The following is a 25,822-nucleotide window of genomic DNA, read 5'->3' as shown; positions in this document are numbered from 1 at the left end:
GAGTGGAGGGGTTGAGACAAGCCTTGTGTTGGGGGGTTGCTGGAGTAAGCTTAGTTGATGGAAGTGATTTTAACAACTATATTTTTTTTCTGGTGTGCTCACCTAGGTTTCTAGGAGCTGAGCTTCAGCTTTTGATCTCGTCTCTTGACTGTCAATCGGCTGGTGTACAAGTTTTCACGAATATTGGAGTCTGTCATATGTACATATGAAGCTGTGTGTGTAAAGTCTTCCTCCACCGCATTTGTTTTGGCTTGTTCAATTTGGTGTCTACTCTTATACTGAAACACATGTCTCTATGGCCTAATTGTGTTCTTTGTTCCCATAGTGTCCTCTTGTTCGCTTGCCTCCCATTACATATATTTTGTCTTTCTGTCCTGTCTAATTCCCTTGATAATGTTTATGTGACAGCCAAGTGTGTATATGTATGTATGTACATACTTCCTCTGTTATGTTCTAGTTATGTGAGAGAGAGAGAGAGAGAGAGAGAGAGAGAGAGAGAGAGAGAGAGAGAGAGAGAGAGAGAGAGAGAGAGAGAGAGAGAGAGAGAGAGAGAGAGAGGGGGGGGGGGGGTAGGTGTTCAGTGCACTGCAAGGTCAGGTGTAGGTCAGGCTTTTATTGCAGCAGTAGCCTCACTTCTCAGTCACTGACTGGTGCACAGCCTCCTCACTGTCAGTCTCTCCCGTCCCATTATCACTGCTGGACATTTGCTCATTCATCGCCGCCCCCATCATGCCTACCCGTCATCCTCCTCGTCACCGTCTTGTCCTCACTGTCATCCCGCTCGTATAATTTTCCCCCATTCATATTTGTATTATTTGATTACTTGGTCATGACTGTAGCAGAACTGACCACCACACAACACCAAACTCTACAATGAAACCCTAAACGCCATAAGAAAACAGTAATATACATCATAACATTCTTCTAGGTAGCACTAAACATCCCCAAGAGCTAATAACAGCAATAACAAACATTAGCCACGCACCATGTGACCATGGTGTTATTGCACATAAAATGCGTTCAAAAGGAATTACCGGGAAAATAGGCAGATGGATCTACAATTTCCTGACTGACAGAACCCAATGTGTAATAGTCAACAAAATAAAATCCAGCCCATCAACCGTGAAGAGCTCAGTCCCCCAGGGTACTGTGCTTGCTCCAGTACTTTTTCTCATCCTCATATCGGACATAGACCAGAACACAACCTATAGCACTGTATCATCCTTTGCAGATGACACTAGGATTTTCATGAGAGTTGGCAACATAGAGGACACGGCAAACCTCCAATCAGATGTAGATCAGGTCTTTCTATGGGCTACAGAAAATAATATGGTATTCAACGAGGATAAGTTTCAGCTCATGCGCTACGGAAAAATTGAAAATATAAAAACAGAAACCACGTACAAAACGCAGGCAAATCATAACATAGAACGAAAAGGCAATGTAAAGGACCTGGGTGTACTCATGTCGGAAGACCTTACCTTTAAAGAACACAATAAAGTAGCCGTCACAACTGCAAGAAAAATGACAGGTTGGATAACAAGAACTTTTCACACTAGAGATGCTATACCGATGATGATACTTTTCAAAACGCTTGTGCTCTCTAGAGTGGAGTACTGCTGCACAATGACAGCCCCTTTCAAAGCTGGAGAAATTGCTGACCTAGAGAGCGTGCAGAGATCCTTTACTGCTAGAATCCACTCAGTAAAACATCTAAATTACTGGGACCGACTAAAGAGCCTAAATCTGTACTCCCTTGAGCGCAGGCGGGAGAGATACATAATAATTTACACGTGGAAAATAATTGAGGGGCTGGTCCCAAACCTGCACACAGAAATAACACCACATGAGACCAGAAGACATGGCAGGATGTGCAGAATACCCCCGTTGAAAAGCAGAGGTGCAACAGGTACTCTGAGAGAGAACTCTATCAACATCAGAGGCCCGAGGCTGTTCAACACGCTTCCACTACACATAAGGGGCATAACTGGCAAACCCCTCACAGTGTTCAAGAGAGAACTGGATAAGCACCTCCAAAGAATACCTGATCAACCAGGCTGTGACTCATACGTCAGGCTGCGAGCAGCCGCGTCTAACAGCCTGGTTGATCAGTCCAGCAACCAGGAGGCCTGGTCGACGACCGGGCCGCGGGGACACTAAGCCCCGGAAGCACCTCAAGGTAGGTAGGTAGGTAGGTACGCAACATCAATGTGCGGTACTTAGAACATAAGAATACAGGTAACTGCAGAAGGCCTATTGGCCCATACGAGGCAGCTCCTGTTTTTAACCACCCAATCCCACTCATGTATATATTCGTTATGTTTAACGTTATGTCCGTTTAGCCTTATGTAATGCTAAACTTCACAATGCATCACATCACTAAACATATCTACTAATAATAGACATTATATATATATATATATATATATATATATATATATATATATATATATATATATATATATATATATATATATATATATATATATATATATATATATATATATATATATGCGGAAAAACCACAGAGAAATATGAAATGAGGTCCTCATTTCATATTTCTCTGTGGTTTTTCCGCATAAAATGATCAGTGTTTTGTGATCGTCAATTGCATATATATATATATATATATATATATATATATATATATATATATATATAACAGTGTAACTGTTGAGCCAACAGTATACCCATTGATTGAATCAATAGACAGTATACCTGCTCAGTCAATAAACAGTATACCTGCTCAGTCAATAAACAGTATACCTGCTCAGTCAATAAACAGTATACCTGCTCAGTCAATAAACAGTATACCTGCTCAGTCAATAAATAGTATACGCGTTGACTGGGTCAATAAACTATACCCGTTTACGGAGTCAGAAAACAGTATAACCGCTGACTGAGTCAATACACAGTTTACCCGTTTACTGAGTCAATAAACAGTATACCCGTTGACTGAGTCAATAAACAGTCTACCCGTTGACTAAGTCATTAAACAGTATAATTGTTGACTGAGTCAGTAAACAGTATAACCGCTGACTTGAGTTAATAACCAGTCTACCCGTTGACTAAGTCAGTAAACAGTGTACCCGTTGACTGAGTCAGTATAACCGTTGCAGGGGGGGAGGCAGGAAACGCAAGGCTGGTCGTGTTCTTGGGGAAGTTGCACCTGGCCTCCCCCCTCACTCGGCCTTCATGCAAAATGGCAACTACACACCGCCGGTAACTGGACAATCCGTCGGTCCCTCGTCTAATACGTCCCATTCTTAACGGAGAAATTGAAATAAGTTTATTGAGGTAAAATACACACAAAGGGATGAGGTAGCTCAAGCTATTCTCACCCCGTTCAGTACATCGTGTTAATACATACATAGACACACATCACAAGCAATAAACGTATTACCAAACATTCTGAGACATAAACATATACATCTCCTTTAACGGAGTCGTTCAATCTATTACACATTGCGATTGATTGATGAAGATTAAGCCACCCAAGAGGTGGCACGGGCATGAATAGCCCGTAAGTGGTGGCCCTTTTGAGCCATTACCAGTATCAAGGAGATACTGATACTGGAGATCTGTGGAGGTGCGACTGCACCCTGCGTGACGGGAGATGTCTCCCGTGTACACATTGCGACGTATCAGTCCATAATATAGCACCAGTAATATTAACGTTTTCTATTTCGTCGCCCTGGATAGGTTAGGTTAGGTTGCTTGGGTTTGGGCTAGTGTGATTTGTTTGTTTTTCACTCTTCGCTAGAGTACATGGCTTTGTATATTAGCGTCATCAGTTATAATCAGAATAATAGTAATAAATAATAGGTAATCTGAATTGAGAAGTACAGTACTGTAATGGAAGTTGTTGGTCATTTTAAATTCCATGGGTGTGTGTGTGTGGTTGACATCGGAGGAGTTTGTACAGACGATGTTAAGTGACAAGAGGAAGGGCAGTAGTTAGTAACAATGACTGTTTTGGCTTGGAAGACCAGGAGGCATGGCAGGAAGTGCAAATTGGTCCTTTTGAAATGCAGAGATGCAATGGATGTGTTAAGAGAATTCTGTGAACATCAAAAGCCCAAGACTTTTCATCACTCTATTTATACATAAGGGACATAACTTCATAAATGGACTTGACTTCATAAATCATGGTTGTTCAACATCCTCCCAGCGAGCATGAGAAATATTGCCAGACAACCGTGGACATCTTAAAGAGAAAACTAGATCATTTTCTCCAAGGACTGCTGGACCAACCGGGCTTTGGTGGATATGTGGGCCTGCGGGCCGCTCCAAGCAACAGCCTGGTGGACCAAACTCTCACAAGTCAAGTCTGCCCTCGGGCCGGGCTTGGGGAGTAGAAGAACTCGCAGAACCCCATCAACCAGGTATCACGCAGGTAACTATCCGACTTCAAATAGTGTTCAAAAGAAGAGAACTTGATAAACACCTCCTTGGGATATCCGATCAACTGAACTGTGTTCAGTGTCAGACAGCGAGCAGCTGCGTCTAACAGTCTAGTAATCCAGATATCCAACCAGAAGACCTTATCAGACCGGGCTGCGGGGATACTAATTCCTGGAACCATCACAGAGTAGTCACAACAATGGTTGGTCATGAAACATCTCCCCCCCCCCCCTCAAAAACAAAAAATCCTGTGGTGAAAAGTGCCATTATGTAGTACCTACCATTATGCCGGGATTAAGACACTGCCATGGCATGTTCAAATCAACACATTGAACAGTGGGAAAATGTAACGTGAAAACGATGTGTGTGTGGTGCTTGGATTAAGGCATGAACATATTGGGGGGAAAGATGCAGACTAGCGTGCAGAATGTTGGAAAATCCTAAGAGTGAGGAGTGTGTCATGAGATAGTTGGGCCATGCTGAACAAATGGATGATAATAGCCTGGTGAATTTGAGGATAGGAGGAGGAAGAGGAGATGATGGTTAAAAGATGATAGGCAGAACTGATGGATGTGTGAGGAATCTTGGGGGTGGTGGAGGGTTTCAAAGTTGAGTATGGCCAGAATCTCAACCTGTTCTCACGCTTATTACCCTGCAAATTTGATGTTATCATCTATCGCATCAAAATAGCGGTGCTTTAATGAATTTAAAAATACATGTCATATTGACTATTGGACAAAGTCAAAGTTATGAATGCTTGATGAGTTTTCAAGGACCCCCCCCCCCTTTTAGTTTAACAGAAACCCCCTGTAATTTAAAGAAACCCCCCTTTGAAATTTAAAGACACCCCCCTTGTAATTTAAAAACACCCTCCTCGTACTTTAAAGAAACCCCCTTTGTACTTTAAAGAACCCCCCTTGTAATTTAAAGAATCCCCCTTTGTACTTTAATGACCCCCCCCCTTGTACTTTAAAGAAACCCCCTTGTACTGTAAAAATAAAACTTGTACTCTAAAGAAACCCCTCCTTGTACCTTAAAGACACCCTCTTGTAATTTAAAGACAACCCCCCTTGTAATTTAAAGACCCCCCCTTGTACTTTAAAGGAACCCCCCCCCCCCCTTGTAATTTAAAGAAACCCTCCCTTGTACTTTAAAGAAACCCCCATTGTATTTAAAGAAACCCCCCTTGTACTTTAAAGACTAAGTTTTCTAATTGAAATATAAATGAGCCCCATGACATCGTGACACACTTACATTTTACAAGAGGTGTGAAATTGTTAACAAACACCATGTTCAATGAAATCATAAGAATGTGAACTATTTACGAGAAAATATTAATGCTGTGCCATGGGATTGAACCCGCATCCCTGAACGACCATATCATGGCATCATTTTTTTTCTCCTAAACATCATATATTTCGTTGGTGAATATATTCTGGTTTTGAAGATGACTTAGCTCTACCTTAGGTATATGTTCCCATCATAATATAGGATTTTTTCATTGCAGACGTGTTCGTGTGGTCACGGTCCGTACTGCGTGCATGTCCTGTTTGTGATGGTGCGAGTCCTGCAGGTGGCAGAGGCAGACCCTGTCCTCATGGCTGGTGCACTCAAGGACTTTGAGGTGAGTTAAATTGCCTATCTCTTATGGTAAGTGTTAGGGGTCACAGAAAGAATTAGGCGGGGGGGGGGGTACCCCATGCCCACAGAGAGGAGAAGCAAGAGGGAGTTGGGTAGTGAGATAGTACCTGGATGGGGTTCTTGAGTTCTTCTACTCCACAAGCCCGGCCTGGGGCCAGGCTTGACCTGTCAGAGATTGGTCCAACAGGCTGTTGCCTGGAGCAACCCACAGGCCCACATATCCACCACAGCCTGGTTAGTCCGGCGCTTCTTGAAGAAAACTATCTACTTTTCTCTTGAAGATGTCCACATTTGTTCTGGCAATAGTAGTTGTCTTTGCTCTGTTACTTTGGCCACAGAGAGAAGGAGGGGGAGGGAACTGGGTAGTTAGTTATCTTGGGAACTGGGTAGCGAGATGGTAGTTATCTTGCCTTCACCCTCTGAGGGGAGGTCTTCACAATTGGTAGATGGGTAAGTTTGTGCTTTAATCCTGCTATCCATCCCATGTCACATTTCAGATTATTTATCCACTTAAAACTGTCCTTGCATCCACAAGGTTAGTGCTTACTTTGCTTGTAGCTCCAGGAAATCTTTGGATCATGAAAGTTATTTTTACACATGCCTGTATTAATTGAAAGGATCCTGGAACTCTCTTTTTTTAAGTTATTTCCTGTGATATCTTAATATGATTTTCCCATGAGCCAGTTCAATTATTCAGTTTAGTATTTATATAATAAATACTGTATGTATCTGGTACATCTTCTGACCCAAGTTTGAATCACAGAACTACTCTTCTCTGGATGTCAATTACATTTTGTTAAGACTCTTTACATGCATGATACCAGTATACACTACCCATATGACCTTCCAGAGTTTAAGAAGCTGTTTTGAATGTAATTCTTGTCCTTCTTATCTCTCCCTAAACCTTCTTTTCTTACCTCTGTCCCACCCACTTCTTCACATCTAACAAAAATAATATATTTTATTCTTGATGATAATAATAATAATAATAATAATATTTATTCAGATAAAAGTACATGCATACAAAATGAGTTACAAACAGATTATTGGATTTCTAGATACAGCTAGTACCATACATACTATGCCTAAAGCCACTAGTATACTCAGCGTTTCGGGCAAAGGAATTCTTTAACTATTTTATTCTGAATTTTATTAATGCGTTTACTTAATACATTTTCCTCACTGGCATTGTAGTCCATATTTTGGTTGCATTAATTTCGAAATTTTTAATTTAGTGCTGACCTGCCAAGACAGTGGATAGTGCTTATTATTCAGATAATTCAGCCCATCCTCTTGAGTTGGCACAGTGGACAAAATAAGGGCTACTGAAAGGTTCAAATCTAACCTCCCAACCTAACATAACTGACCCAAGCATAGAAAACGTAATTGTTTGCGAGCTGCTACTTTTCATAGCGCCTCCTATTTTATTCGCTGGAGAATGTGACATCAAATTATGGTATATTATTTGAGAGAATAGGTTGGATAATTAGCTTGTAGTCCATCTGTCACAAACATACTTTTATTGGTTCAGAGTTTTAGTCTAATGGTGTCCAATTTAATCACTTGTCACACTTTTGAAACTTTTTTACATTTCTCAAATGTTTTTTTATGTAGAACTCCTACTATTGAATTTGTATTTTACATATTGAATTAAACTTAATTGTATTAATATATTTCACACATAATAACAAATGATGTCTTGAATCTTACTCAGCTTTGTATGTCCTATCATATTTTACATAAAGATCTGGTTGTCCTTTTCAGAACATTGCCCAATAAAACTATAATTTATTATGGAGTACATATATATTAGATTATTAGATTATTAAGAATTATTGCATAAATAATTTGAATGTTTTTGTCTTTTTCATTGGCCAGGTCGAGCAGCTGATGGGGGCATATGAGGAGAGGCTGAAGAAGGCAGTTAGAGCAAGGGGGCGCCGTCAAAGTGGGGCAAGTGGGTCAGTTGGAGAATTACCTGCTGGAGGTAAAGGTGGACGGTCAAGCCCTTCAACCCCTACTGGTCCACCTTCATCTCATCCCGATCCAACAAATGGGTAAATATCATAATATAGTGCTGTGCCTTTTTAAATGATGCATTTAATTATTCTGCCTCCAGTATACCTCATTGCCTCCACTACTAATCTGGCCTCTTGGTTGCCGGCTTCATCAGATAGGCTAGGCTTTTGATGCTGGCAGCTCACAGTCCAACATAGGCATTGCAGCCTGACAGATCGCGTATATTTTGTACGAGTCAACCACGTTTTATATTTGAGGACTTGATCTTTATGAAGTCATCTTTTTATTTTATTTTATTGCACTTTACCTCAGAAAGTTGATATCTGTATTTATTAGGCATTCCTGATAGTAACACATTATAGTAACTTAGGTACCTTACAATCATGCTGCAACCGACAATCATAAAGTATCCTAGAGCTAGAAACTTTCGCCTCTGACCAACTGATTCCATTTGACCGAAGGAGATGTAGATGAGCAGCTGCTGCAGTTCAGTACATCAGTGGTTTAAGGTGTGTGCTTAGGAATACCTATGGTGAATCCTCCACATTAAGACCAAAGCCTGGCCTTAGGCCTCGGACCAGGTTGCAAGAGTAGGATAACTCTCAAAATTGATCACAGGTAAACAGTAAACAATTGCAAATGGTGGTCAAAGAAAACTGCTTAGCCCTTTACCCAATGGAAATGACTGGTAATTTATGTTACACAGAGAGGTGGAACACTTATGACACAGACTAGGCCAACTCCATCACTAAATCTCTGCTTGTACAACCATATGCAAGGGACAAGGAACAGAGGAACATGCACCATAGCCTAGACATGTGTGCAGATGCCATGGAGCAGTTCATCCCACTCAAGAAGAATGCAAATGAGAAAAGCAGAGTAAACCCATTGTTCAATAGGCATGTCAGGAAACAGAGAGAAAAGACCAAAAGAGCACAGAAAAGTACAGAGAAATTGAGAGTTGACAATAGAGACACTAAAGAGAGCCAGAAATAAGAACACCTGAATTAGGAAGGAAGCTGAGAAAGAGTTTAAAAAAGGCAATGAAGCTAAAGCTTACAACCAACCAAGATTGTTTAATAACACTACAAAGAGTGTTCAATAAGAGACAATGCGATCATGTTGAGGAAGCAAAGGTAAAGTCTCACAGAAAATGATATGGATGAGTGTAAAGAACTCAATAAAAGATTTTACGAGATCTTCACAAAAGAACCAGTGTGGAGACCTAGGTTGCAAAATGATGTGGTGGCCAAAAGACACACCAAGTGACATAGTAGTCATTGTAGAAGGGCTAGAAAAAAAAAAACAGAGGCACTAGATGCAACAACAGCAATAGAGCCAGACTTAGTATAACTGTGGCTGCTGAAGTAGACAACCTCAGCACCTCAGTGCTTCGTTATGTCAACAAATATTTTCAATAAAAAACAACATTTAAAGAAAAAATATGACAAGTTGAATGTCAAAAGACATAGAAAGTGTTCCAGATATATAAGGGTAGAAGGCAGTACATAAAGAGTTAGATCTCACTCCTCTGTAGTTTCTGATGTAGGGAAGAGGTAAAAAGGCTTTTAGTGTACTTTGGAAGACACAGAGCAGTTTATCTGGATGGCATTTCTCCATGGGAGTAGCAGTGTACCAAGCTGTCTATTATAGCACATATTCATGGCATTTCTCCAGGAAGGCATGCTTGCATAGGGATGGAAGCAGGCTAACATTGTTCCCATTTATGAAAGGGGACATATGGACGACCCCGTAAACATAAAATGGCTACAGTATAATGGCTATCTGCAATTACCTCCTGTGCTCAAATAGACAAATGTGATATATTTTTACATTTTTTACATATTCTGTACATGGAAGATATTGGAAGGCCAGGTCACAAATTTGCACAGTAAAATAATAACATACTGGAGCAATTGATAATGAAGGAAATGCAGAATAGAAACAGTGAGAAGTAGAGGAGCCATATGCACAGAGAACGCTGTATGAGCATTAGAGGTCCGTGGCTATTCAATATTCTCCCAGCAAGCCTTAGTTGTGGATATGTGGACCTGCAGGTCAATCCAAGCAACAACATGTTGGACCAAGTTATCACAAGTCATGCACGGCCCCAAACCGGGTTTAGGGAGTAGAACTTGCAGAACCCTCTCCAGATAAGCATTTGTACTACAATATAGGACTTTTTAATTAACTGAGCCATTTAAGGGTTAAACTCGTTTACAAGCTGGCTTTCATAACCAGTATCTTGGTAAAATTGCTGGAAAAACTAGAGAGATTACAATGGATTGAAGCAAATAATTCTGTGAATGATATACAGCAGGCATGTTGATCTTCAAAATCTTCAATAGTTAGATTGTGTGGATTTTGAGGCATGAGATTATGTAAATTACCTATTTGTAATTACCTAAGTGTAGTAAAAGGATGAGAGCTATACTCGTGGTGTCCTGTCTTCCCAGCACTCTTTGTCATGTAGCACTTTCAAACTACTGATTGTTTTGGTCTCCACCTCCCTCTCACTTAACTTGTTCCAACCATTTACCACTCTGTTTTCGAAAGGGAATTTTCTTATATTTCTTCGACAGCTTTGTTTAGTTAGTTTAAATCTATAACCTCTTGTTCTTGAAGTTACAGGTCTCGGGAATTCTTCCCTATCAATTAGAATTTGAAGACCTGGAATTTCATGAACAAGAGGTCATAGATTTAAATTAACTAAACAAAGCTGCTGAAGAAATATAAGAAAATTCACTTTCGCAAACAGAGTGTTAGATAGTTGGAGCAAGTTAAGTGAGGTGCTGGAGGCTAAAACCGTCAGTAGTTTGAAAATTTTATATGACAAAGAGTGTTGGGAAGACGGGACACCATGAGCGTAGCTCTCGTCCTGTAACTACACTTTGGTAATTACACTTAAGTAATTACACCCAGATATGCATACACATGCCTCCTCCCTCCACAGACAGACAGACAGACACAAACATACAGATACAGACATACAGACAACCAGGCTGCTTGCCTGCCTGCTCTAGCTTAAACAGATTCATACTGACCCATATATTTTGAAATTTCTTGTTAATTTGTTCATAAAATAACAATTCAGTGTTTTGTAGCACAGTATGTAATGTAAGTGCACACAAATAAAATAATATATACAGGTGTTGCAAACCCATCAAAAGCAGAATTGTATAATGTGTATTGTGGTACATCTTGGAAGCCAGCTGTACTGTGACATACACATTCTTATGTGTACCAGAAGCCAGATGTACTGTGACATACACATTCTTGTGTGTACCAGAAGCCAGATGTACTGTGATATACACATTCTTATGTGTACCAGAAGCCAGATGTACTGTGACATACACATTCCTGTGTGTACCAGAAGCCAGATGTACTGTGACATACACATTCTTATGTGTACCAGAAGCCAGATGTACTCTGACATACACATTCTTGTGTGTACCGGAAGCCAGATGTACTCTGACATACACATTCTTGTGTGTACCAGAAGCCAGATGTACTCTGACATACACATTCTTGTGTGTACCAGAAGCCAGATGTACTGTGACATACACATTCTTGTGTGTACCAGAAGCCAGATGTACTGTGACATACACATTCTTGTGTGTACCAGAAGCCAGATGTACTGTGACATACACATTCTTGTGTGTACCGAAAGCCAGCTGTACTGTGACATACACATTCTTGTGTGTACCAGAAGCCAGCTGTACTGTGACATACACATTCTTGTGTGTACCGGAAGCCAGATGTACTGTGACATACACATTCTTGTGTGTACCGGAAGCCAGATGTACTGTATTATACTGTATTGTATCATAGTACTGTATATTTATCAGGCACAAGTTGTTGGATTATGATACATTCTCTTAATTACCATGTTTCTAGCTTTTGTTTTTTCTAGTAGTTGACAAGTATAATATTTGTACTTTATGTGAAGTATTTTATGTTTTGTTGTTAACTTTGGTGTAATTGCAAACTTTGTAAAAGTTAGTTACCATATTCAACACACAATTAGGACATACATGGATGTGAGAGAAAGCTTTTGGACATATTGCACTAGAATTTTGCAAGCTGAATAAATGATGCCAATGAGATTGCCGATCATTCACCTATGGAAGAGTACAGGAGAGAAGTAATACTTATTTGTACCTCTTCCCAATGAGTTTGTTTCTTTGGCCTCATTACTGTACCTCAAAAACCCACTCAAGCCCCATTAAGGGGCCTGAGTGAACAGCACTCGGGATTCGTAGTTTTGAGGTTCCGGGTTCGCTCCCCGGTGAAGGCAGAAACAAATGGGCAGATTCTTTCACCCTGTTCACCTAGCAGTAAATAGGTACCTGGGAGTTAGACAGCTACTACGGGCTGCTTCCTGGAGATGTGTAACAAAAAGGAGGCATGGTCAAGGACCGGGCCGCGGGGACGCTAAGCCCCAAAATCATCTCAAGATAACTAACCTCATTGTCGTTTGTAGTTGGCCTTGTTGGTGAAAGAAATTCCAAAGCACATAAATTCCCCTGTGCTTCCAAAGCGTGGCAAAGATAAGTGGTTCTTCCAAAACATTCATACCTCCTACTGTAAGCAAGTGATAGTACCATCACTTATGTGATTGCTAAACCAGGATTTTTAATTCTTAGGGAATGAGTGTTGTCTTTGTTAGATTTAAATGGTGTATAAAGATAGTACAGTGAACTGTTGAGCAATGATTTTATGTATGTAGTTCTCAGAGGGAATAAGGAGTTGGAGGTACAGTATAGATATTGTAGGTGTATTTATGTATGTTGGTTGCCATGGAACAGGGTAATGTGGTAGATGTGCCAAATTAAGGAGCAAAGTTCAATGCCTTGGTTGGGTAGAGTTCCAATGACAAGGGTTCATTCATGTAATTTTAAAACTCATGCACTTCAAATTTTTTATTAAATGGAAAGACGTTAAGAAGATGGTGTATATTCAGTGTGCTGTTTAACACATTCCATGACTTGAATGTCACTAGTGGAGGAGGAACACAAAATGCAGACTTGGTATTAGAATATTTAGTTATAGTCCTTTTATTTTTACAGATTAGATTATTCATCTAATTTTAATAATTTAATTGTTCTTACGTTTTATTAACGAGTTTAGGTGGATATAAATGGGAGCCGCCGTGTGTGGGCCAATAGGCCTTATACAGTTTCATTTTTTCTTATGCTCTTAATTTGAAACAGTATTCACAAGCTGTATATGATATTTGGTATGTGGTGTTTGCAGTGATGATGACTCCCAGTGTCCCATCTGCCTGATGTGTATGGTGGAGGGGGAGAGCCTGGTCGTGTGTGAGGCTGGGTGCCGTAACCTGCTGCATCACCACTGCATGGCTGTCTGGGCTGCTCACCGAAGTGCCCAGGGTCAGCCTCTCCTTTGCCCTCTCTGTAGGGCACCCTGGCCGCTCAAGCACCACCCACGCCTCACACCTACTCCAGGGAGCATATCTGTAACCCGCCCACACACTTCTACCTCGCCTCCAGCTGCCTGGCCGCAACCCCTGGCACCAGACTATGCCTACCCATTGATGAGTGCCAGTTTCTCAGGTTAGTATTTTCTGATTAATTTACCAAGAGTAAATATACTCCAATAGTAATTCAGTACATGTACTGAAATCTAAACTCTGTACGTATACTCAAACTGGAAATTGATTTCAAAATGTACATGCTTGTAGCTGTACAGTAAATGCATATTTGTGCTTTTTCAGGAGTTTGCATCAGTGATCGCCAGAGTCCAACCGGATCTGGATTAATGTCACGTTCCTTATCAGCTTACCCACATACCCAATCACCATACACAGACTCTGCGTACTCCTCACCTGCAGGAGGCTCAATCTACCCACCAACTGTTAGAGGTGAGAATGGCTTCACATGATGTTCTTCGTGTGATGTGAATCAATTTGCACTGTAATTTCATATAATTTATAAAAAATGTAAGTAAATATATTTTATCATGTAATTAAAACTCATTACTAATTATGTAATTAAAACTCAATACTAATGATTAAGATCTAAAGTAATTATTTTCCTCAACTACTTATCTCTTCAACTACAAAAACATTTTTTTTAATCATAAATTTATTCAGAATTTTCCCTTTTCATAAATGTTGCATTCTCTTGTGCAATAGGGGAGGTGTCAGCAGCCATTGTAGTGAGTGCCTCTGAGGAACCAGTGCCACTACCCAGAAGTGAGCCAATACCTGCAGAACACGAGTCTACGGCTGCTGGTTGGGTTCATGTCTTCGGCAAAGAACTTGTCTCGTGTCTTTTCTCACGTGATTGGGCAGTAAGAGAAACTGGTCTCAGGAGACTTGCGCACGAGGTAAACACCAGAATGAAATATGTTCCTGCTGTCTAGTATACCTTTCAGGATATACTAGACAGCAGGAACAAGGAACAAGGCTTTCCTTTACAAGGAAAGCTCCAGTTCTATTTGTATACAGCACTAGGATGCAACAGTGACATTGTTTTTGCAGTATTAAATATTATATTATCTCAGGATTTTTATCATTTCATGCCTTACAACATTTAATATTGATTGTAAAAGATGGGATAATTGATTCCCATCATATACTGTATAACTAACTAATGGAAGGCATATTAAAAGTAGATTCATTTAACTTGTTTTGAATTAAAAGTACAGTTGTACATTTATTTCTTTACAGGTACTTAAAGTGTTACTCTTGGACAGACTAATGACAGCTGATGAGAAAAGACGGCAAGTTATCCACTGTTGTGCTAATATTCTCGCCCAGGTGGCGAACGATCCTGTTTACAAAGTGTACCTGGCATGTTTGCGATGTTTGAGAGAGTTGTTATCCCACCTTAGTCCTTCATCTGCAAGTCAAGTGACGGCTCTACAAGAGTTATTCCGTCCACTTGTCCACACATTACTTCTGAAATGCGCAGATGGGAACAGACGTACATCACAGATCAGTGTGGATTGTATATTGGAGCTGTGTCGTGGTCAAGATGGTGAACTGGCATTAGCTACTCAGGTGTCAACTTCCACCCCTGGTCTTGGAGGCATTTCTTTTATTCTCTCTTGTATCTTGGAGGACACCCCACCTTCAGAAGCTCCATGGCAGTGGCTCCTTGGACGCCTTTGTGTTCTCGATCGCCTCGTTGATGAGTTCCCATCAGAATTCCAATTGCAGTATGTGCCACTTCAGCCTACAGAGTCTGGATATAAACTCCAAAACTATGATCGTTTAATGACTGTAGTGGAGTTTGCCTTTAAGGCTTTAGGAAGTAGCCATGCAACTGTTGGCAAGTTAGCACGCCGTGTATATATATGTGGAGCAAGGTTTGCTGCAGCTGAACCAGCAGTATTCCACCAAGTTTGTGACATGCTTTCAAAGCTAGATGTATCATTACAGATGCGTCTGAAACGTCGACTGCGTTCCATGCAAGGCCAACATAGTGATCGTAAAGCCACGCTTGCACGTTTAGAGGGAAAGTTAAGTACATGGGATCTTGGTGATACTGCTGGTCCACGACTTGTGCGCTCTGTTTCTCATTCACCATCAAGAATGTTATCGGCTTTAAGATCTTCCTCACAATCACCTGCACGTCAGCCTATAATCACAGCAACTCTTAAAAAAGACACAGAACGAACAAATAAGAGTGCTGCAGGACCTACGTCTTCCCCACCCAGGCCAACTAACCTGCCATTAGACTGTTTTGAAGCAAAATTTAGAGAAAAACAAGCAAAATTACGTCTTTATCACAAAACAAGGCCAAAAAATGATGTCCCTTTCATTGTACCAAATCTACTAGTATCACCTATACAACGGCATCACAGATGGAGTCCCATGAAAATGGGGGGTGTTCTCAGCAAAGGTGGACTTTCCCAAAGCCACGGTGATGCTCTAGATGTTTCTCCTCAGACACCTGTAGGATCTGTAGCACCACCACAGTTCTCCTTCAGAGATGTAGTGAGTTCTCCTGCTACACCCACTGTTCCACACTGCACACCGGTTAGAGAGATGACTCCACCACTTTCTGAGAGTAACTGTGATGCACAAAACACCCTAGACCCATGGTCGAGACACGAAGCTCCCCTACCAGTCATACCGGGACTTGACCTTCTTCCAGCCCACCTCGACGAAGTCTTACACCCTTATGAACAGGTTTGAGCATACACCTTCTATTTCATTTTCTTGTACTCATATTATTGATTGAATATTATGGTTGATATGTTCTATGAACAGTTATTTTAGTTTGCTGAGAATAGATGCATTTAATGTGTCTCTTGTGCAATATGAATAAACTTTAACTATAGTAGGATTATCTAGATATTTGTTTGGTTTTTGATGAACACGTTTATTATTTAATACTAAAGCAAATTTTTAAACACACAGTAGTATTTTACTAACTCTACGAAGTGCTTTCAGAATGTGGAGGGTGGACAGTATGAGGAGGGAAGGGACTGGGTGCGAGGACCATTGCTGGGCACAGGGGCATTCTCTTCATGTTATCAAGCTCGAGATGTGCGGACTGGCACGCTGATGGCTGTCAAGCAGGTCTCATTCTGTCGGAACAATGAGGAGGAGCAAGAGAGAGTGGAAGCATCGGCGGAAGAAGAAATCCTCATTATGTCTCGTTTGCGTCATACCAATATTGTGAGGCTTTTAGGTGCCTCCAGACATTCAACATCATTTTCCGTTTTCACTGAATGGATGGCCGGGGGGTCAGTAGCCACTATGCTGGACAAGTATGGCACTTTTTCAGAACATGTCATCTTGAAGTACACCAAACAAGTGCTGGCCGGATTGGCATACCTTCACGACAACAAAATCTTGCACCGTGACCTTAAAGGTAAATACTGTAATTGCAATCAGTTCTTAAAATAAAATTGAAATTTTATGAAGTAAAATATAATGAATAGGTACAACATCCACAGTAAAGGGTAAATCTTATAGCTTTGTCCTATGTGTATTCCTGGTAAATGGAATGCTAAATGGCTTGCATTATTTTTCATTAGGTATTTCCTGGTAGGCAATGGTGGATTGCCCTCACATTAAGTGCATTGTTATCATTTCTTGAAGATGTCGTTCTTTGCATAGAGCTTGTGGCTAATGCACAGGTGATTTGGCAGCCTCCTTTTTTTATTTCATCGTCCATCATTTTGTGAAAGCTTATTACAAACTGGAAATGATTGCAAATAACTGTGTACACAGCAAATCTGTCATTAGTACATTTTTAAGGCAGTCATTTATGTGCAAGTATGTGTACACACAATATTTCTGTACATTTGTGCACATGTGGATGTGGCTCCACATGTTATTTCTAACTCCTCACTATCCACATTTTTTCCTTCTTGCACAAGTTACAGCTGGCTACAACTAGTATAATTTACAGCTAATGTTGAATTTACCTGAATTTACCTGAGGGCCACTAATACTAGTAGCCTCGATGAAGACAGGAACCCGGCGGCTTGTCAAAGGTCCCCCCATTTGCCCTGATGATCTTTTCCAGCTGTATTTTAAAACCCAGCTTCGTCGGGTAGGCTGTTCCACGGGTTTACTTTACATCAACCCTATGCGTGAAAAAGCATCTCCTGTTTTCTGTCCTACATTGTGGCTTGTTGAGCTTGAAACCGTTGCTCCTCGTTCGTGTTACATCTAACCTTTTGAAGAAATTGTCTGGATTGACATTCTCCAAATTGTTCAGTATTTTGAGGTTTTATAGAGATAACTAAAGAGAGTTGAGAATAATTATAGATCCATAACCTTAAAGGTTATCCTTATGCATTATTTTATGTGTACATTTATTATATTGTAGCAATAATAGGCTGAGTATTCATTTTAGATCTATACCTGACATATTTAAGTACATATCATTTTATCCACAGCAGCCTTGGGGCCTAGGGCACATGCTTCCTATGCTCCCCTTAATCTGACAAGCTTTGAACTCCGGACTGAACTCCGGTATCTGTACACCCTTTTCTTATCATATTTTTGGGCATTGATATTTAACAGCAAAACACAAATCAAGTTCAGTTTTATGCATGAGAAAGGAAAGGAAGGGAAGGGAACTATAAGGAGAAAACACCATTTTCGAATTTTGCCTCTTTAATTAATGCAAGAATATTTATGTACTGTTTGCAATTAATGGACTTTTACTTTATTTATACAATTAAAATATACTTATAAAAAAAACTTCAACTTTCAGAAATCTACAAACCTATTTATGTTGACTTTCTAATGTAGAGGAGGATATACCAGATGCACTTAAATCAGCAGATATATCCCCTCTACACAAGGGAGGGAGCAAAGAATTGGCTAAGAATTATAGGCCAGTTGCACTAACATCCCACGTAATAAAAGTATTTGAGAGAGTGATCAGGAGTCAGATCTTCAGTTTCATGGAGAAATATTTAACATGGGATGTTAAATATTTTGTTATCTACTGTATTTCTCTTTATTTTTGGCACCTTGTTTTCCTGGGGTGCCAAAGATAAAGGACCTTCCAGTGTCCTTTTGAAATTAATTTCTCTTGGTAAGATCTTTGGTGAATCTGATACCTTTGGTATTTCTCATCTTATGTCATTTTTCCTCATAGTATTGGCATGCAGAGTGATAGTTAATACTTTTTGCATATCCCATGACATGTATGGTGCTAAATAGTCTTCCCAGTTTGGTGTCTATTATAGTTACTTATTTTCCTTATAACCAGTTTCTTTCCTCACCTAAATTTCTCTAGACATTTCAGATGCTTTTATATGATATAAACATTTTAAAGGACCACTCAAAATGTTTTAACAGAATTCTATATGATTGTTTGGCTATACATTAAGGTGGTTCAATGACCAATGTTTTCATGGCCCAGTCTCTGACTAGACCTCCTAGCTGGTGGTCTGGTCAACCAGGCTGCTTAATGGTGCTGGTTGTAGTCTAACATGTGAATCACAGCCCAGTTGATCAGATATCCTTTAGAATGAAAAGTCAAATGTGAGTGAGATAACCTCATCTGCTGCTTTCTGCATGTGGAGCCTGCCTCCTTTGACTCTTACACTACCCTGTCCGCATAAACAAAGCCAAAATACTTGTTAATCAAACTGCCAAACTTCTTGTTTATGAATGTAAAAGATTTACACATGGTAAATGTTTGCCGGTGGCTGAGCGGACAGAATGCTGGACGCGTGATCCTGTGGTCTTGGGTTCAATCCCGGGCGCCGGTGAGAAACGATGGGCAGAGTTTCTTTCACCCTGTTACCTAGCAGTAAATAGGTACCTGGGAGTTAGTCAGCTGTCACGGGCTGCTTCCTGGGGGAGGAGGCCTGGTCGAGGACCGGGCTGCAGGGACACTAAAGCCCCAAAATCACCTCAAGATAATGGCTCACAACTGATGACGTTTGGAGATGTCTTCAACAATGATGATGCCCTCTGTTTGAATTGCACCACTGTAAATACTTCACCCACGTATTTGAAATATAAATAATCACCAACCGATCCTAAACACCTAACCTAACCTACATTTTACTATACACAGAGATTTAATATATAATAATATTGGTACTGTATATAAATAAGAAACTTATTTAATACACTATGTTAAAATTGATGAATGCATCTTGGGGGATGAGAACAGCTTTAATTAATGAGTCTGGCCTGAAGATGGGTTGCTTATACAGTGTAAGAGATGCAGATACCACTTGATTTCATTTCCTCCAGGCAAATCTAGGCCATTACTGTTGATGAAAGTGGTTTACCAATTATATTATGTTGATTTAATATTGAGCATCTTATTCCTGCTGGGCAAGAAACATGAATATGTGGAATAAAGTAGAATTGCATCAGCAAGTGTATACATGTCAGAGAATAGAAGATAAGAAGTATAACAACACAGTTGAGGGAAATTGTGATGGTGAATCTGAGGGCACACTACCCCAGGGTAGTGATGTGGCTGCCACACAAAGGCTGGCCTTTGGCAAATGAGGTTACTAGTCGCCTTGATGTATTTTGTTATAATGTTTGAATAATTAATATGATGTACTTGATGTACTGTAATTCTAGACATTTTCTTCTTTCCATCCAGGTGCTAACCTATTGGTAGACAGTACCGGCCAGTGGTTAAGAATTGGAGACTTTGGGACAGCAGCTCGAATGGCAAGCAAGTCAACCGTTACAGGAGAATTTCAAGGGCAACTGCTTGGCACAATAGCCTTTATGGCTCCTGAGGTCTTGCGTGGAGAAGATTATGGTCGTTCCTGCGATGTTTGGAGTGTGGGCTGCTGTGTTATAGAGATGGCTACCACCAAGCCACCTTGGGGAGCTGATCATGTTTCCAATCAGTTGAAGCTCATGTACAAGGTAATTTTTTAAGGACTTTTTAAGACAAGGCTGTGTTATAGCATTTAAGAATATTTTACCCCACCACAAGACCACGAGTACAGTGTTTCTCGTGAATTGTCATATATAATACAGATACATTTATTCACTCCCTTCTTACAATCCACTTCCAGCCATCCTTGTCGCTTACAATTTGTTCACACTCAATCCCCATTTCTACATACAGTAGAGAGAAATGGTCAGCAGGCTCCCACAGGTTGTGGCACTTGGGTCACTGATTTACGTAGTTATGTAAATAGCCTGATGGAAAGTTCATGAAAGTGTTTAAAGGTGATGTTAAGCAAAGTTAATAAGAAGGGGTAATTAATGACTGACCTATGAGGGTTGCATGGTACCACAGGAGGACATACACAGGCTGCTGGTATGAAAATAAGAACCTCACAGGTATCTCACAGGCATAAGAAGATAAGAATAAAGCAAACTGCAGAAACTTATTGGCCAATATGAGGCCAATTTATTTGCCTAAACTCACTCATATACCTGTATACTGGTATATGTCCGACCTCTACGCTTGAAATAATTGAGCGATCCCTCTTTTGTTGTGTTACATAATGCAGGTTTCAAAACCCCTAAGATTACAATGTTTCAACTTTTAATTCTAGATTGCTACAAGCAACGGACCCCCCACAGTACCTGAAACACTCTCAGCCAGTACGCGGGACTTGGCTCTCCGCTGTCTAGAGATCAAGAGTGAAAACAGACCACCAGCCAAGGAACTAATACAACATCCATGTTTCAAGACACAACCACCATGACCCCATCCTCCCACAAAATTATCTACTGCTAATTAAAGGAAAAATTAAATTCACAATTCATATTGAAAATTAGAGGTCGTGATATACAGTATTTAAATTTTATTATGATTAAATTTTGAATTTAACTACTATTTAGTAAATTTTATATTTTTTAATTTGACAAATTGTTTAGGGTATTTTAGTTAGTCATATACAGTATGATAATTATATAATTATCATACTGTATATGATATGATTTCATAGATTTTTCTTTCCATGAATAAAATTTGTGGTGTTAGCAGGCCACATGAATATTATTTTGGTGGAATATACAAAGCCTTAAATTGGCAATGCCAAATCATTGTTGTTCCATTTCAATATTTACCTCTGAATGTCTTGAAAATCTGATAGTACAAATTTTCACTGTTACTTTCCATTTCTTTTAATTCATTATTAATCAGTAAAGCTCTTCTCCTGATGAAATTGGTTAAATGTGAGCAGGCAGAGCATATAGAGCTTGGTAAGGGACGTCTAGCTCTATAGTGTATATATTAACAGTATACACGTAGCTTAGTGTAGGTCATAGGCGGCCTCCTTCAAGAACACCCATCAGACTAAGGAAACATTAACTTCATGGACATCACGACTCTTTGATTTGCCCAAGTACAAGTCTGAATTTGGGAGCACCATTGTCAATAAAAATTTAAATTTGGGAGCACCAATGTTAGACTCCCAAATAGGCATTCAAAGTCTAGATGCTCCTTTGGCATTGATGGCCTCATGGTATGTGGGTGTTAGGAGGGGCAGTGTCCCCGTGAAGGTGGAGTCGGGCCTGTCTGTCCCCCAAAACTGGTCAGCAGGACCAAGTAATAAATTACAATAAAACCAATATGAAAGAACAATTTGTATTTTTTAAACATGAGATTTCTTTTTTTTATGATTTGCCAAAATAATTTAAGGTGTTATTTCTCATGTGAACTGAAATAATTAGATTTCTTGCTCCTGTCAGACCAGTATTGATGGACTTGCAAAGTTGCTCCACAGATTTCTTTATTTTTCCTGTGGGTAATCTCAACAGCCTCTACAGTGGCATGGTGCTGTCATTTTACCTCACAAACTTCATCTAATTCTGTTCTTTTAGAGTAACTTGCATGCAACTGGTGAGCAGCAGATGATGTTAGTAATGCTCACAGGTGTGCCAGCTCTGTGTTTGGGAACTGGCTGATTTGTGCAATTTTTCAGCAGTAATCTGTCTCCCATCAGTTCGGCCAGAGTTGCTTGTGTGGGTGAAATAACTAGCTGTTAACTCCGACTTTTGCCATCATTCTGTGAAATTCCATTGCATTTGTAACACTTTACAAAGTGACTACAGATCTCAGTGTAATTTAGGGGACCAAGTAGTCTTTACTATTTATGTATTTTATTTAAATTATTTGTATTGTGTCTCCCTTTACTTGTTACGTATATTAGTTTCTCTGTCCCCAGTTTCTCATACTTTTTGAATTTCTAAAATATTCATGTACACCATATTGTGGTGAATAATGATAGTAGTAGTACTGTAATTTACTACTACTGTAAATATTTGTGTTCGACAAGTCTTCCTTAGCTGGGTCATGAATTATCTGCATGGGAAGACTATCTTATCAAACACAATCAACAAAAGAACAAAAAATGTTCCAAAAATAATTTAGTTATTGGTGTGAAACACTGAACTAAAGGAATAGCTGCCGAGCATGGTTAATGAAATGTTGCAATGCAAAGAATCCAGCCATATTTAATGTTTAGTCACAATTTTTTAATGGTGCTGGAAGTTAAAACTAAATTCTGTAGTTTTACAGATTTGAAAAACCAATGTCCTAGCTGTAGGAAGAATGTTCTTGACACTTTAATTTATTTATTTATATTTGTTAATCTGGTAAGCCCACAGAACTGTTACATAACTCTGACCTGTGTTTGTTCTTCTAGTGTTAAGGGTCAACTGCGGACAAGCACCTGACAATTTACCAGTGGGGAGTTTGGGGCTTAAACAATGTTGAAATTGGTTTAACTGGCAGTTGTTGAAAAACCACCCCACATAGTACAAAATGTTTCATTGTTAAGATATATTAACCTCCCCATGACTGAGCCTGCGCTTCCATGGATGTTTTACAAAGTTCGGGTGTATGTCCTCTTTGACACTTTTGAAATTACGGTATGTCAAAAAGAAAAAAAAAAGAAAATGTACTTATTGTGAACTGGGGAATAATTGTTAATTATGGGCTACTCCCAAATAATTAAAATGTTAAGAGGATTAAGAGACATCCATTGCAGAATTGTCAAAAACCAACCCACTGAAAAGTGCCTTAATTTTTTTTTTATCCAAATTTATCAGGAAGGGATTCTTGAGTGAAGCATAATACAGAAACAATGCAAATTACAGTACTCTAAAATAGTAAATAAATTGAAAAATTATATTATGACCTAAATTAAATTGCTGAGAATCCCTTCATCAATCAAGTGGCCAATTCAATTTGGAAACGTGTAAAAAAAAATAATTGTTTTAAGTGTGTGGGATATGTGGTGGAGATCACTATTTCTGGCGGACAATTCTGTTCTTTATATATATGTCAAGCTTTAATCACACTTGTGCCTCATACTATTTGAACTAACTTCACATTTGTTCTAGAGTACAAGATTACTTTCTGTATCTCCACCCATCCCAGGTGCCAAAATGTACAGAGCACAACCCTAGTTTAAGCTATTTTTCTACTGTTCACTGTTTGCATTTCTCAAATGAAACTTTTTGTGAATGTCTGGGACCAAGTTTCAGAAAACCTTACTGTTTATTAGGTTTTTTGTAGTTGATTTTTTGGTAGATTATAATACAAATTTGCAAGAAAAAGGTATTTATATTTCCTTGCATAACCCTTCTGTGGCATAATTGTCATGGCAATTTGAAAACATAAAAGCAATGCAGGAAAAAATAAGCAAGAAATTCTAGATCCTATATTGTTTACCATTGTACTCCCCGGGGTTGAGCTTCAGCTCTTTGGTCCCACCTCTCAACTGTCAATAAACTGGTGTACAGATTCCTGAAGTGTGATTGTGTGCCACAGAGTGCACTAAATACACTTCCAGGCTGGGGATATTTTTATAGTTACTTTTAGTTGCTTCAGTTAGATTGTGGGGAAATATATCCCTCAACAGAGGGATATGTGTCCTGGAAAAAAAAATATTCACATTCACCAGACCTTAATAAAATGGCAAAAACTAAAAAAAGTTAAGAATCGTACCTCAAAATAAATTCAGAGCTAAAGTTAAAGTGATCAAGTTAGGAGAGGACAAAGCCCTCTACTCAGTAAGTCAAGCATAAAAGAAAGCACAAAACCAAAAGGGACAATTTACAGAATTACAGTACAGAATGCAGAACCAATCTCTCACCCCCATAGGAAAAATATGAAGTTTAAATTGTTACAAAAATGCCAGAAGCCAAGTAAATAAATTTCAGATATTGCCTACATATATAGAGATTAAGAATCCCAACAATGATCATCGAAACATGGCAATGAGAAGATTACTGTCGTTGAAAGGGGTCTTTTATCTTTCAGAGTACTACCCACCTGTCAGAAAGGACACCAAGAAGAGCAGAAAGTGTTAACACTATACATAAAAAGAGGACTTCACTGCAGCTAGAAATGAGGAATTAAACAACATGGCATGCTTAGAATCTGCAATGTAATAGCTCAAAACGATAGTAAACTGATAGTGGGAGTATGCTGCAGAGCAGACACGGCACTGGCACAGTAAAGTACAGACCTGAAGAATGTGATAAGGAAGCAGCTAAGACCAAGCACATAATAGGATATTTTCACCATGATATAATAAATTTGGTGACAATGTCACAAATGGAAGAATTTTGAACTGAATTGTTGCCACTGGATGGCAATCTCTTGACCTGGTGTGGAACTCCTTTCTCATACAACATATGACAAGAGCCCATCCAAGTAAACTGCATCTTGTGCTAGTATCCGAGAGGAGGATCCATCAAATTGAGGTAGGATTTGTGCGTCCATTGATGACCTCTTCATGTGACCATTGTATCTTGGGATGAAATATAATTATAGAAACTCACAAAGGTCAAGGATGAGGTTTCTTTGACTACTTTCAAGGAGACTACCAAAGAATGAAGGATGACTTGCAAAGTATCTCCTGGAGGAATTTAATAGGAGATAGACACTGAAGCATCATGAGAAAACTTCACAAAGGGCATTACTGAAACTGTAGAAAAATGTTTACCAAAAAGAAACAAAATGAAATAAATGGATGACAAAAGAATAAAATGAGCTGGAACAACTAAGTTTAGTCTGTGGAGGAGATATCAGTCCACGCAGAATCACAAATGAGATATATAACAGACATTAAATTCAGCCACCCAAGACATCACATTTACTAAAAGAAGCTATGAAAGAAAGCTGGCTCAAAATATAAAAAAAAAGATTTGAAGTCCTCTTATGCTTATACAAGGAGTAAAAGCAGGACAGACTCAGTAGGACCCTTTAAAGACAAAATCAACCAAATTCTAACTGATGATAAAAATGCAGCCAACATTGAATATATGCTTTACAGCAGTGTTAACATTAGAAAGATTAGACAACATCCC

General features: G+C 39.4%; 1 protein-coding gene across 1 annotated transcript; it reads left to right on the top strand.

The window, feature by feature from the left end:
* Positions 1-3,274: 3,274 nt before the first annotated feature.
* Positions 3,275-24,064, top strand: LOC123775270 (mitogen-activated protein kinase kinase kinase 1). The gene is made up of 10 exons (XM_069311616.1): positions 3,275-3,297; positions 5,912-6,028; positions 7,924-8,102; positions 13,321-13,640; positions 13,802-13,948; positions 14,222-14,415; positions 14,759-16,225; positions 16,490-16,913; positions 20,136-20,410; positions 21,052-24,064. Exons 2-10 carry the CDS (start codon positions 5,960-5,962, stop codon positions 21,202-21,204), a joined length of 3,228 nt encoding a protein of 1,075 aa, XP_069167717.1. The 5' UTR covers positions 3,275-3,297; positions 5,912-5,959; the 3' UTR covers positions 21,205-24,064.
* The last annotated feature ends 1,758 nt before the right edge of the window (positions 24,065-25,822 follow it).

This window comes from Procambarus clarkii, chromosome 70 (assembly GCF_040958095.1).
Source record: "Procambarus clarkii isolate CNS0578487 chromosome 70, FALCON_Pclarkii_2.0, whole genome shotgun sequence".
In the NCBI taxonomy this organism is placed as follows: Eukaryota; Metazoa; Arthropoda; class Malacostraca; order Decapoda; family Cambaridae; genus Procambarus; species Procambarus clarkii.
Note: the sequence above shows the minus strand (reverse complement) of the source record. Positions and strands in the feature narration are given on the sequence as shown.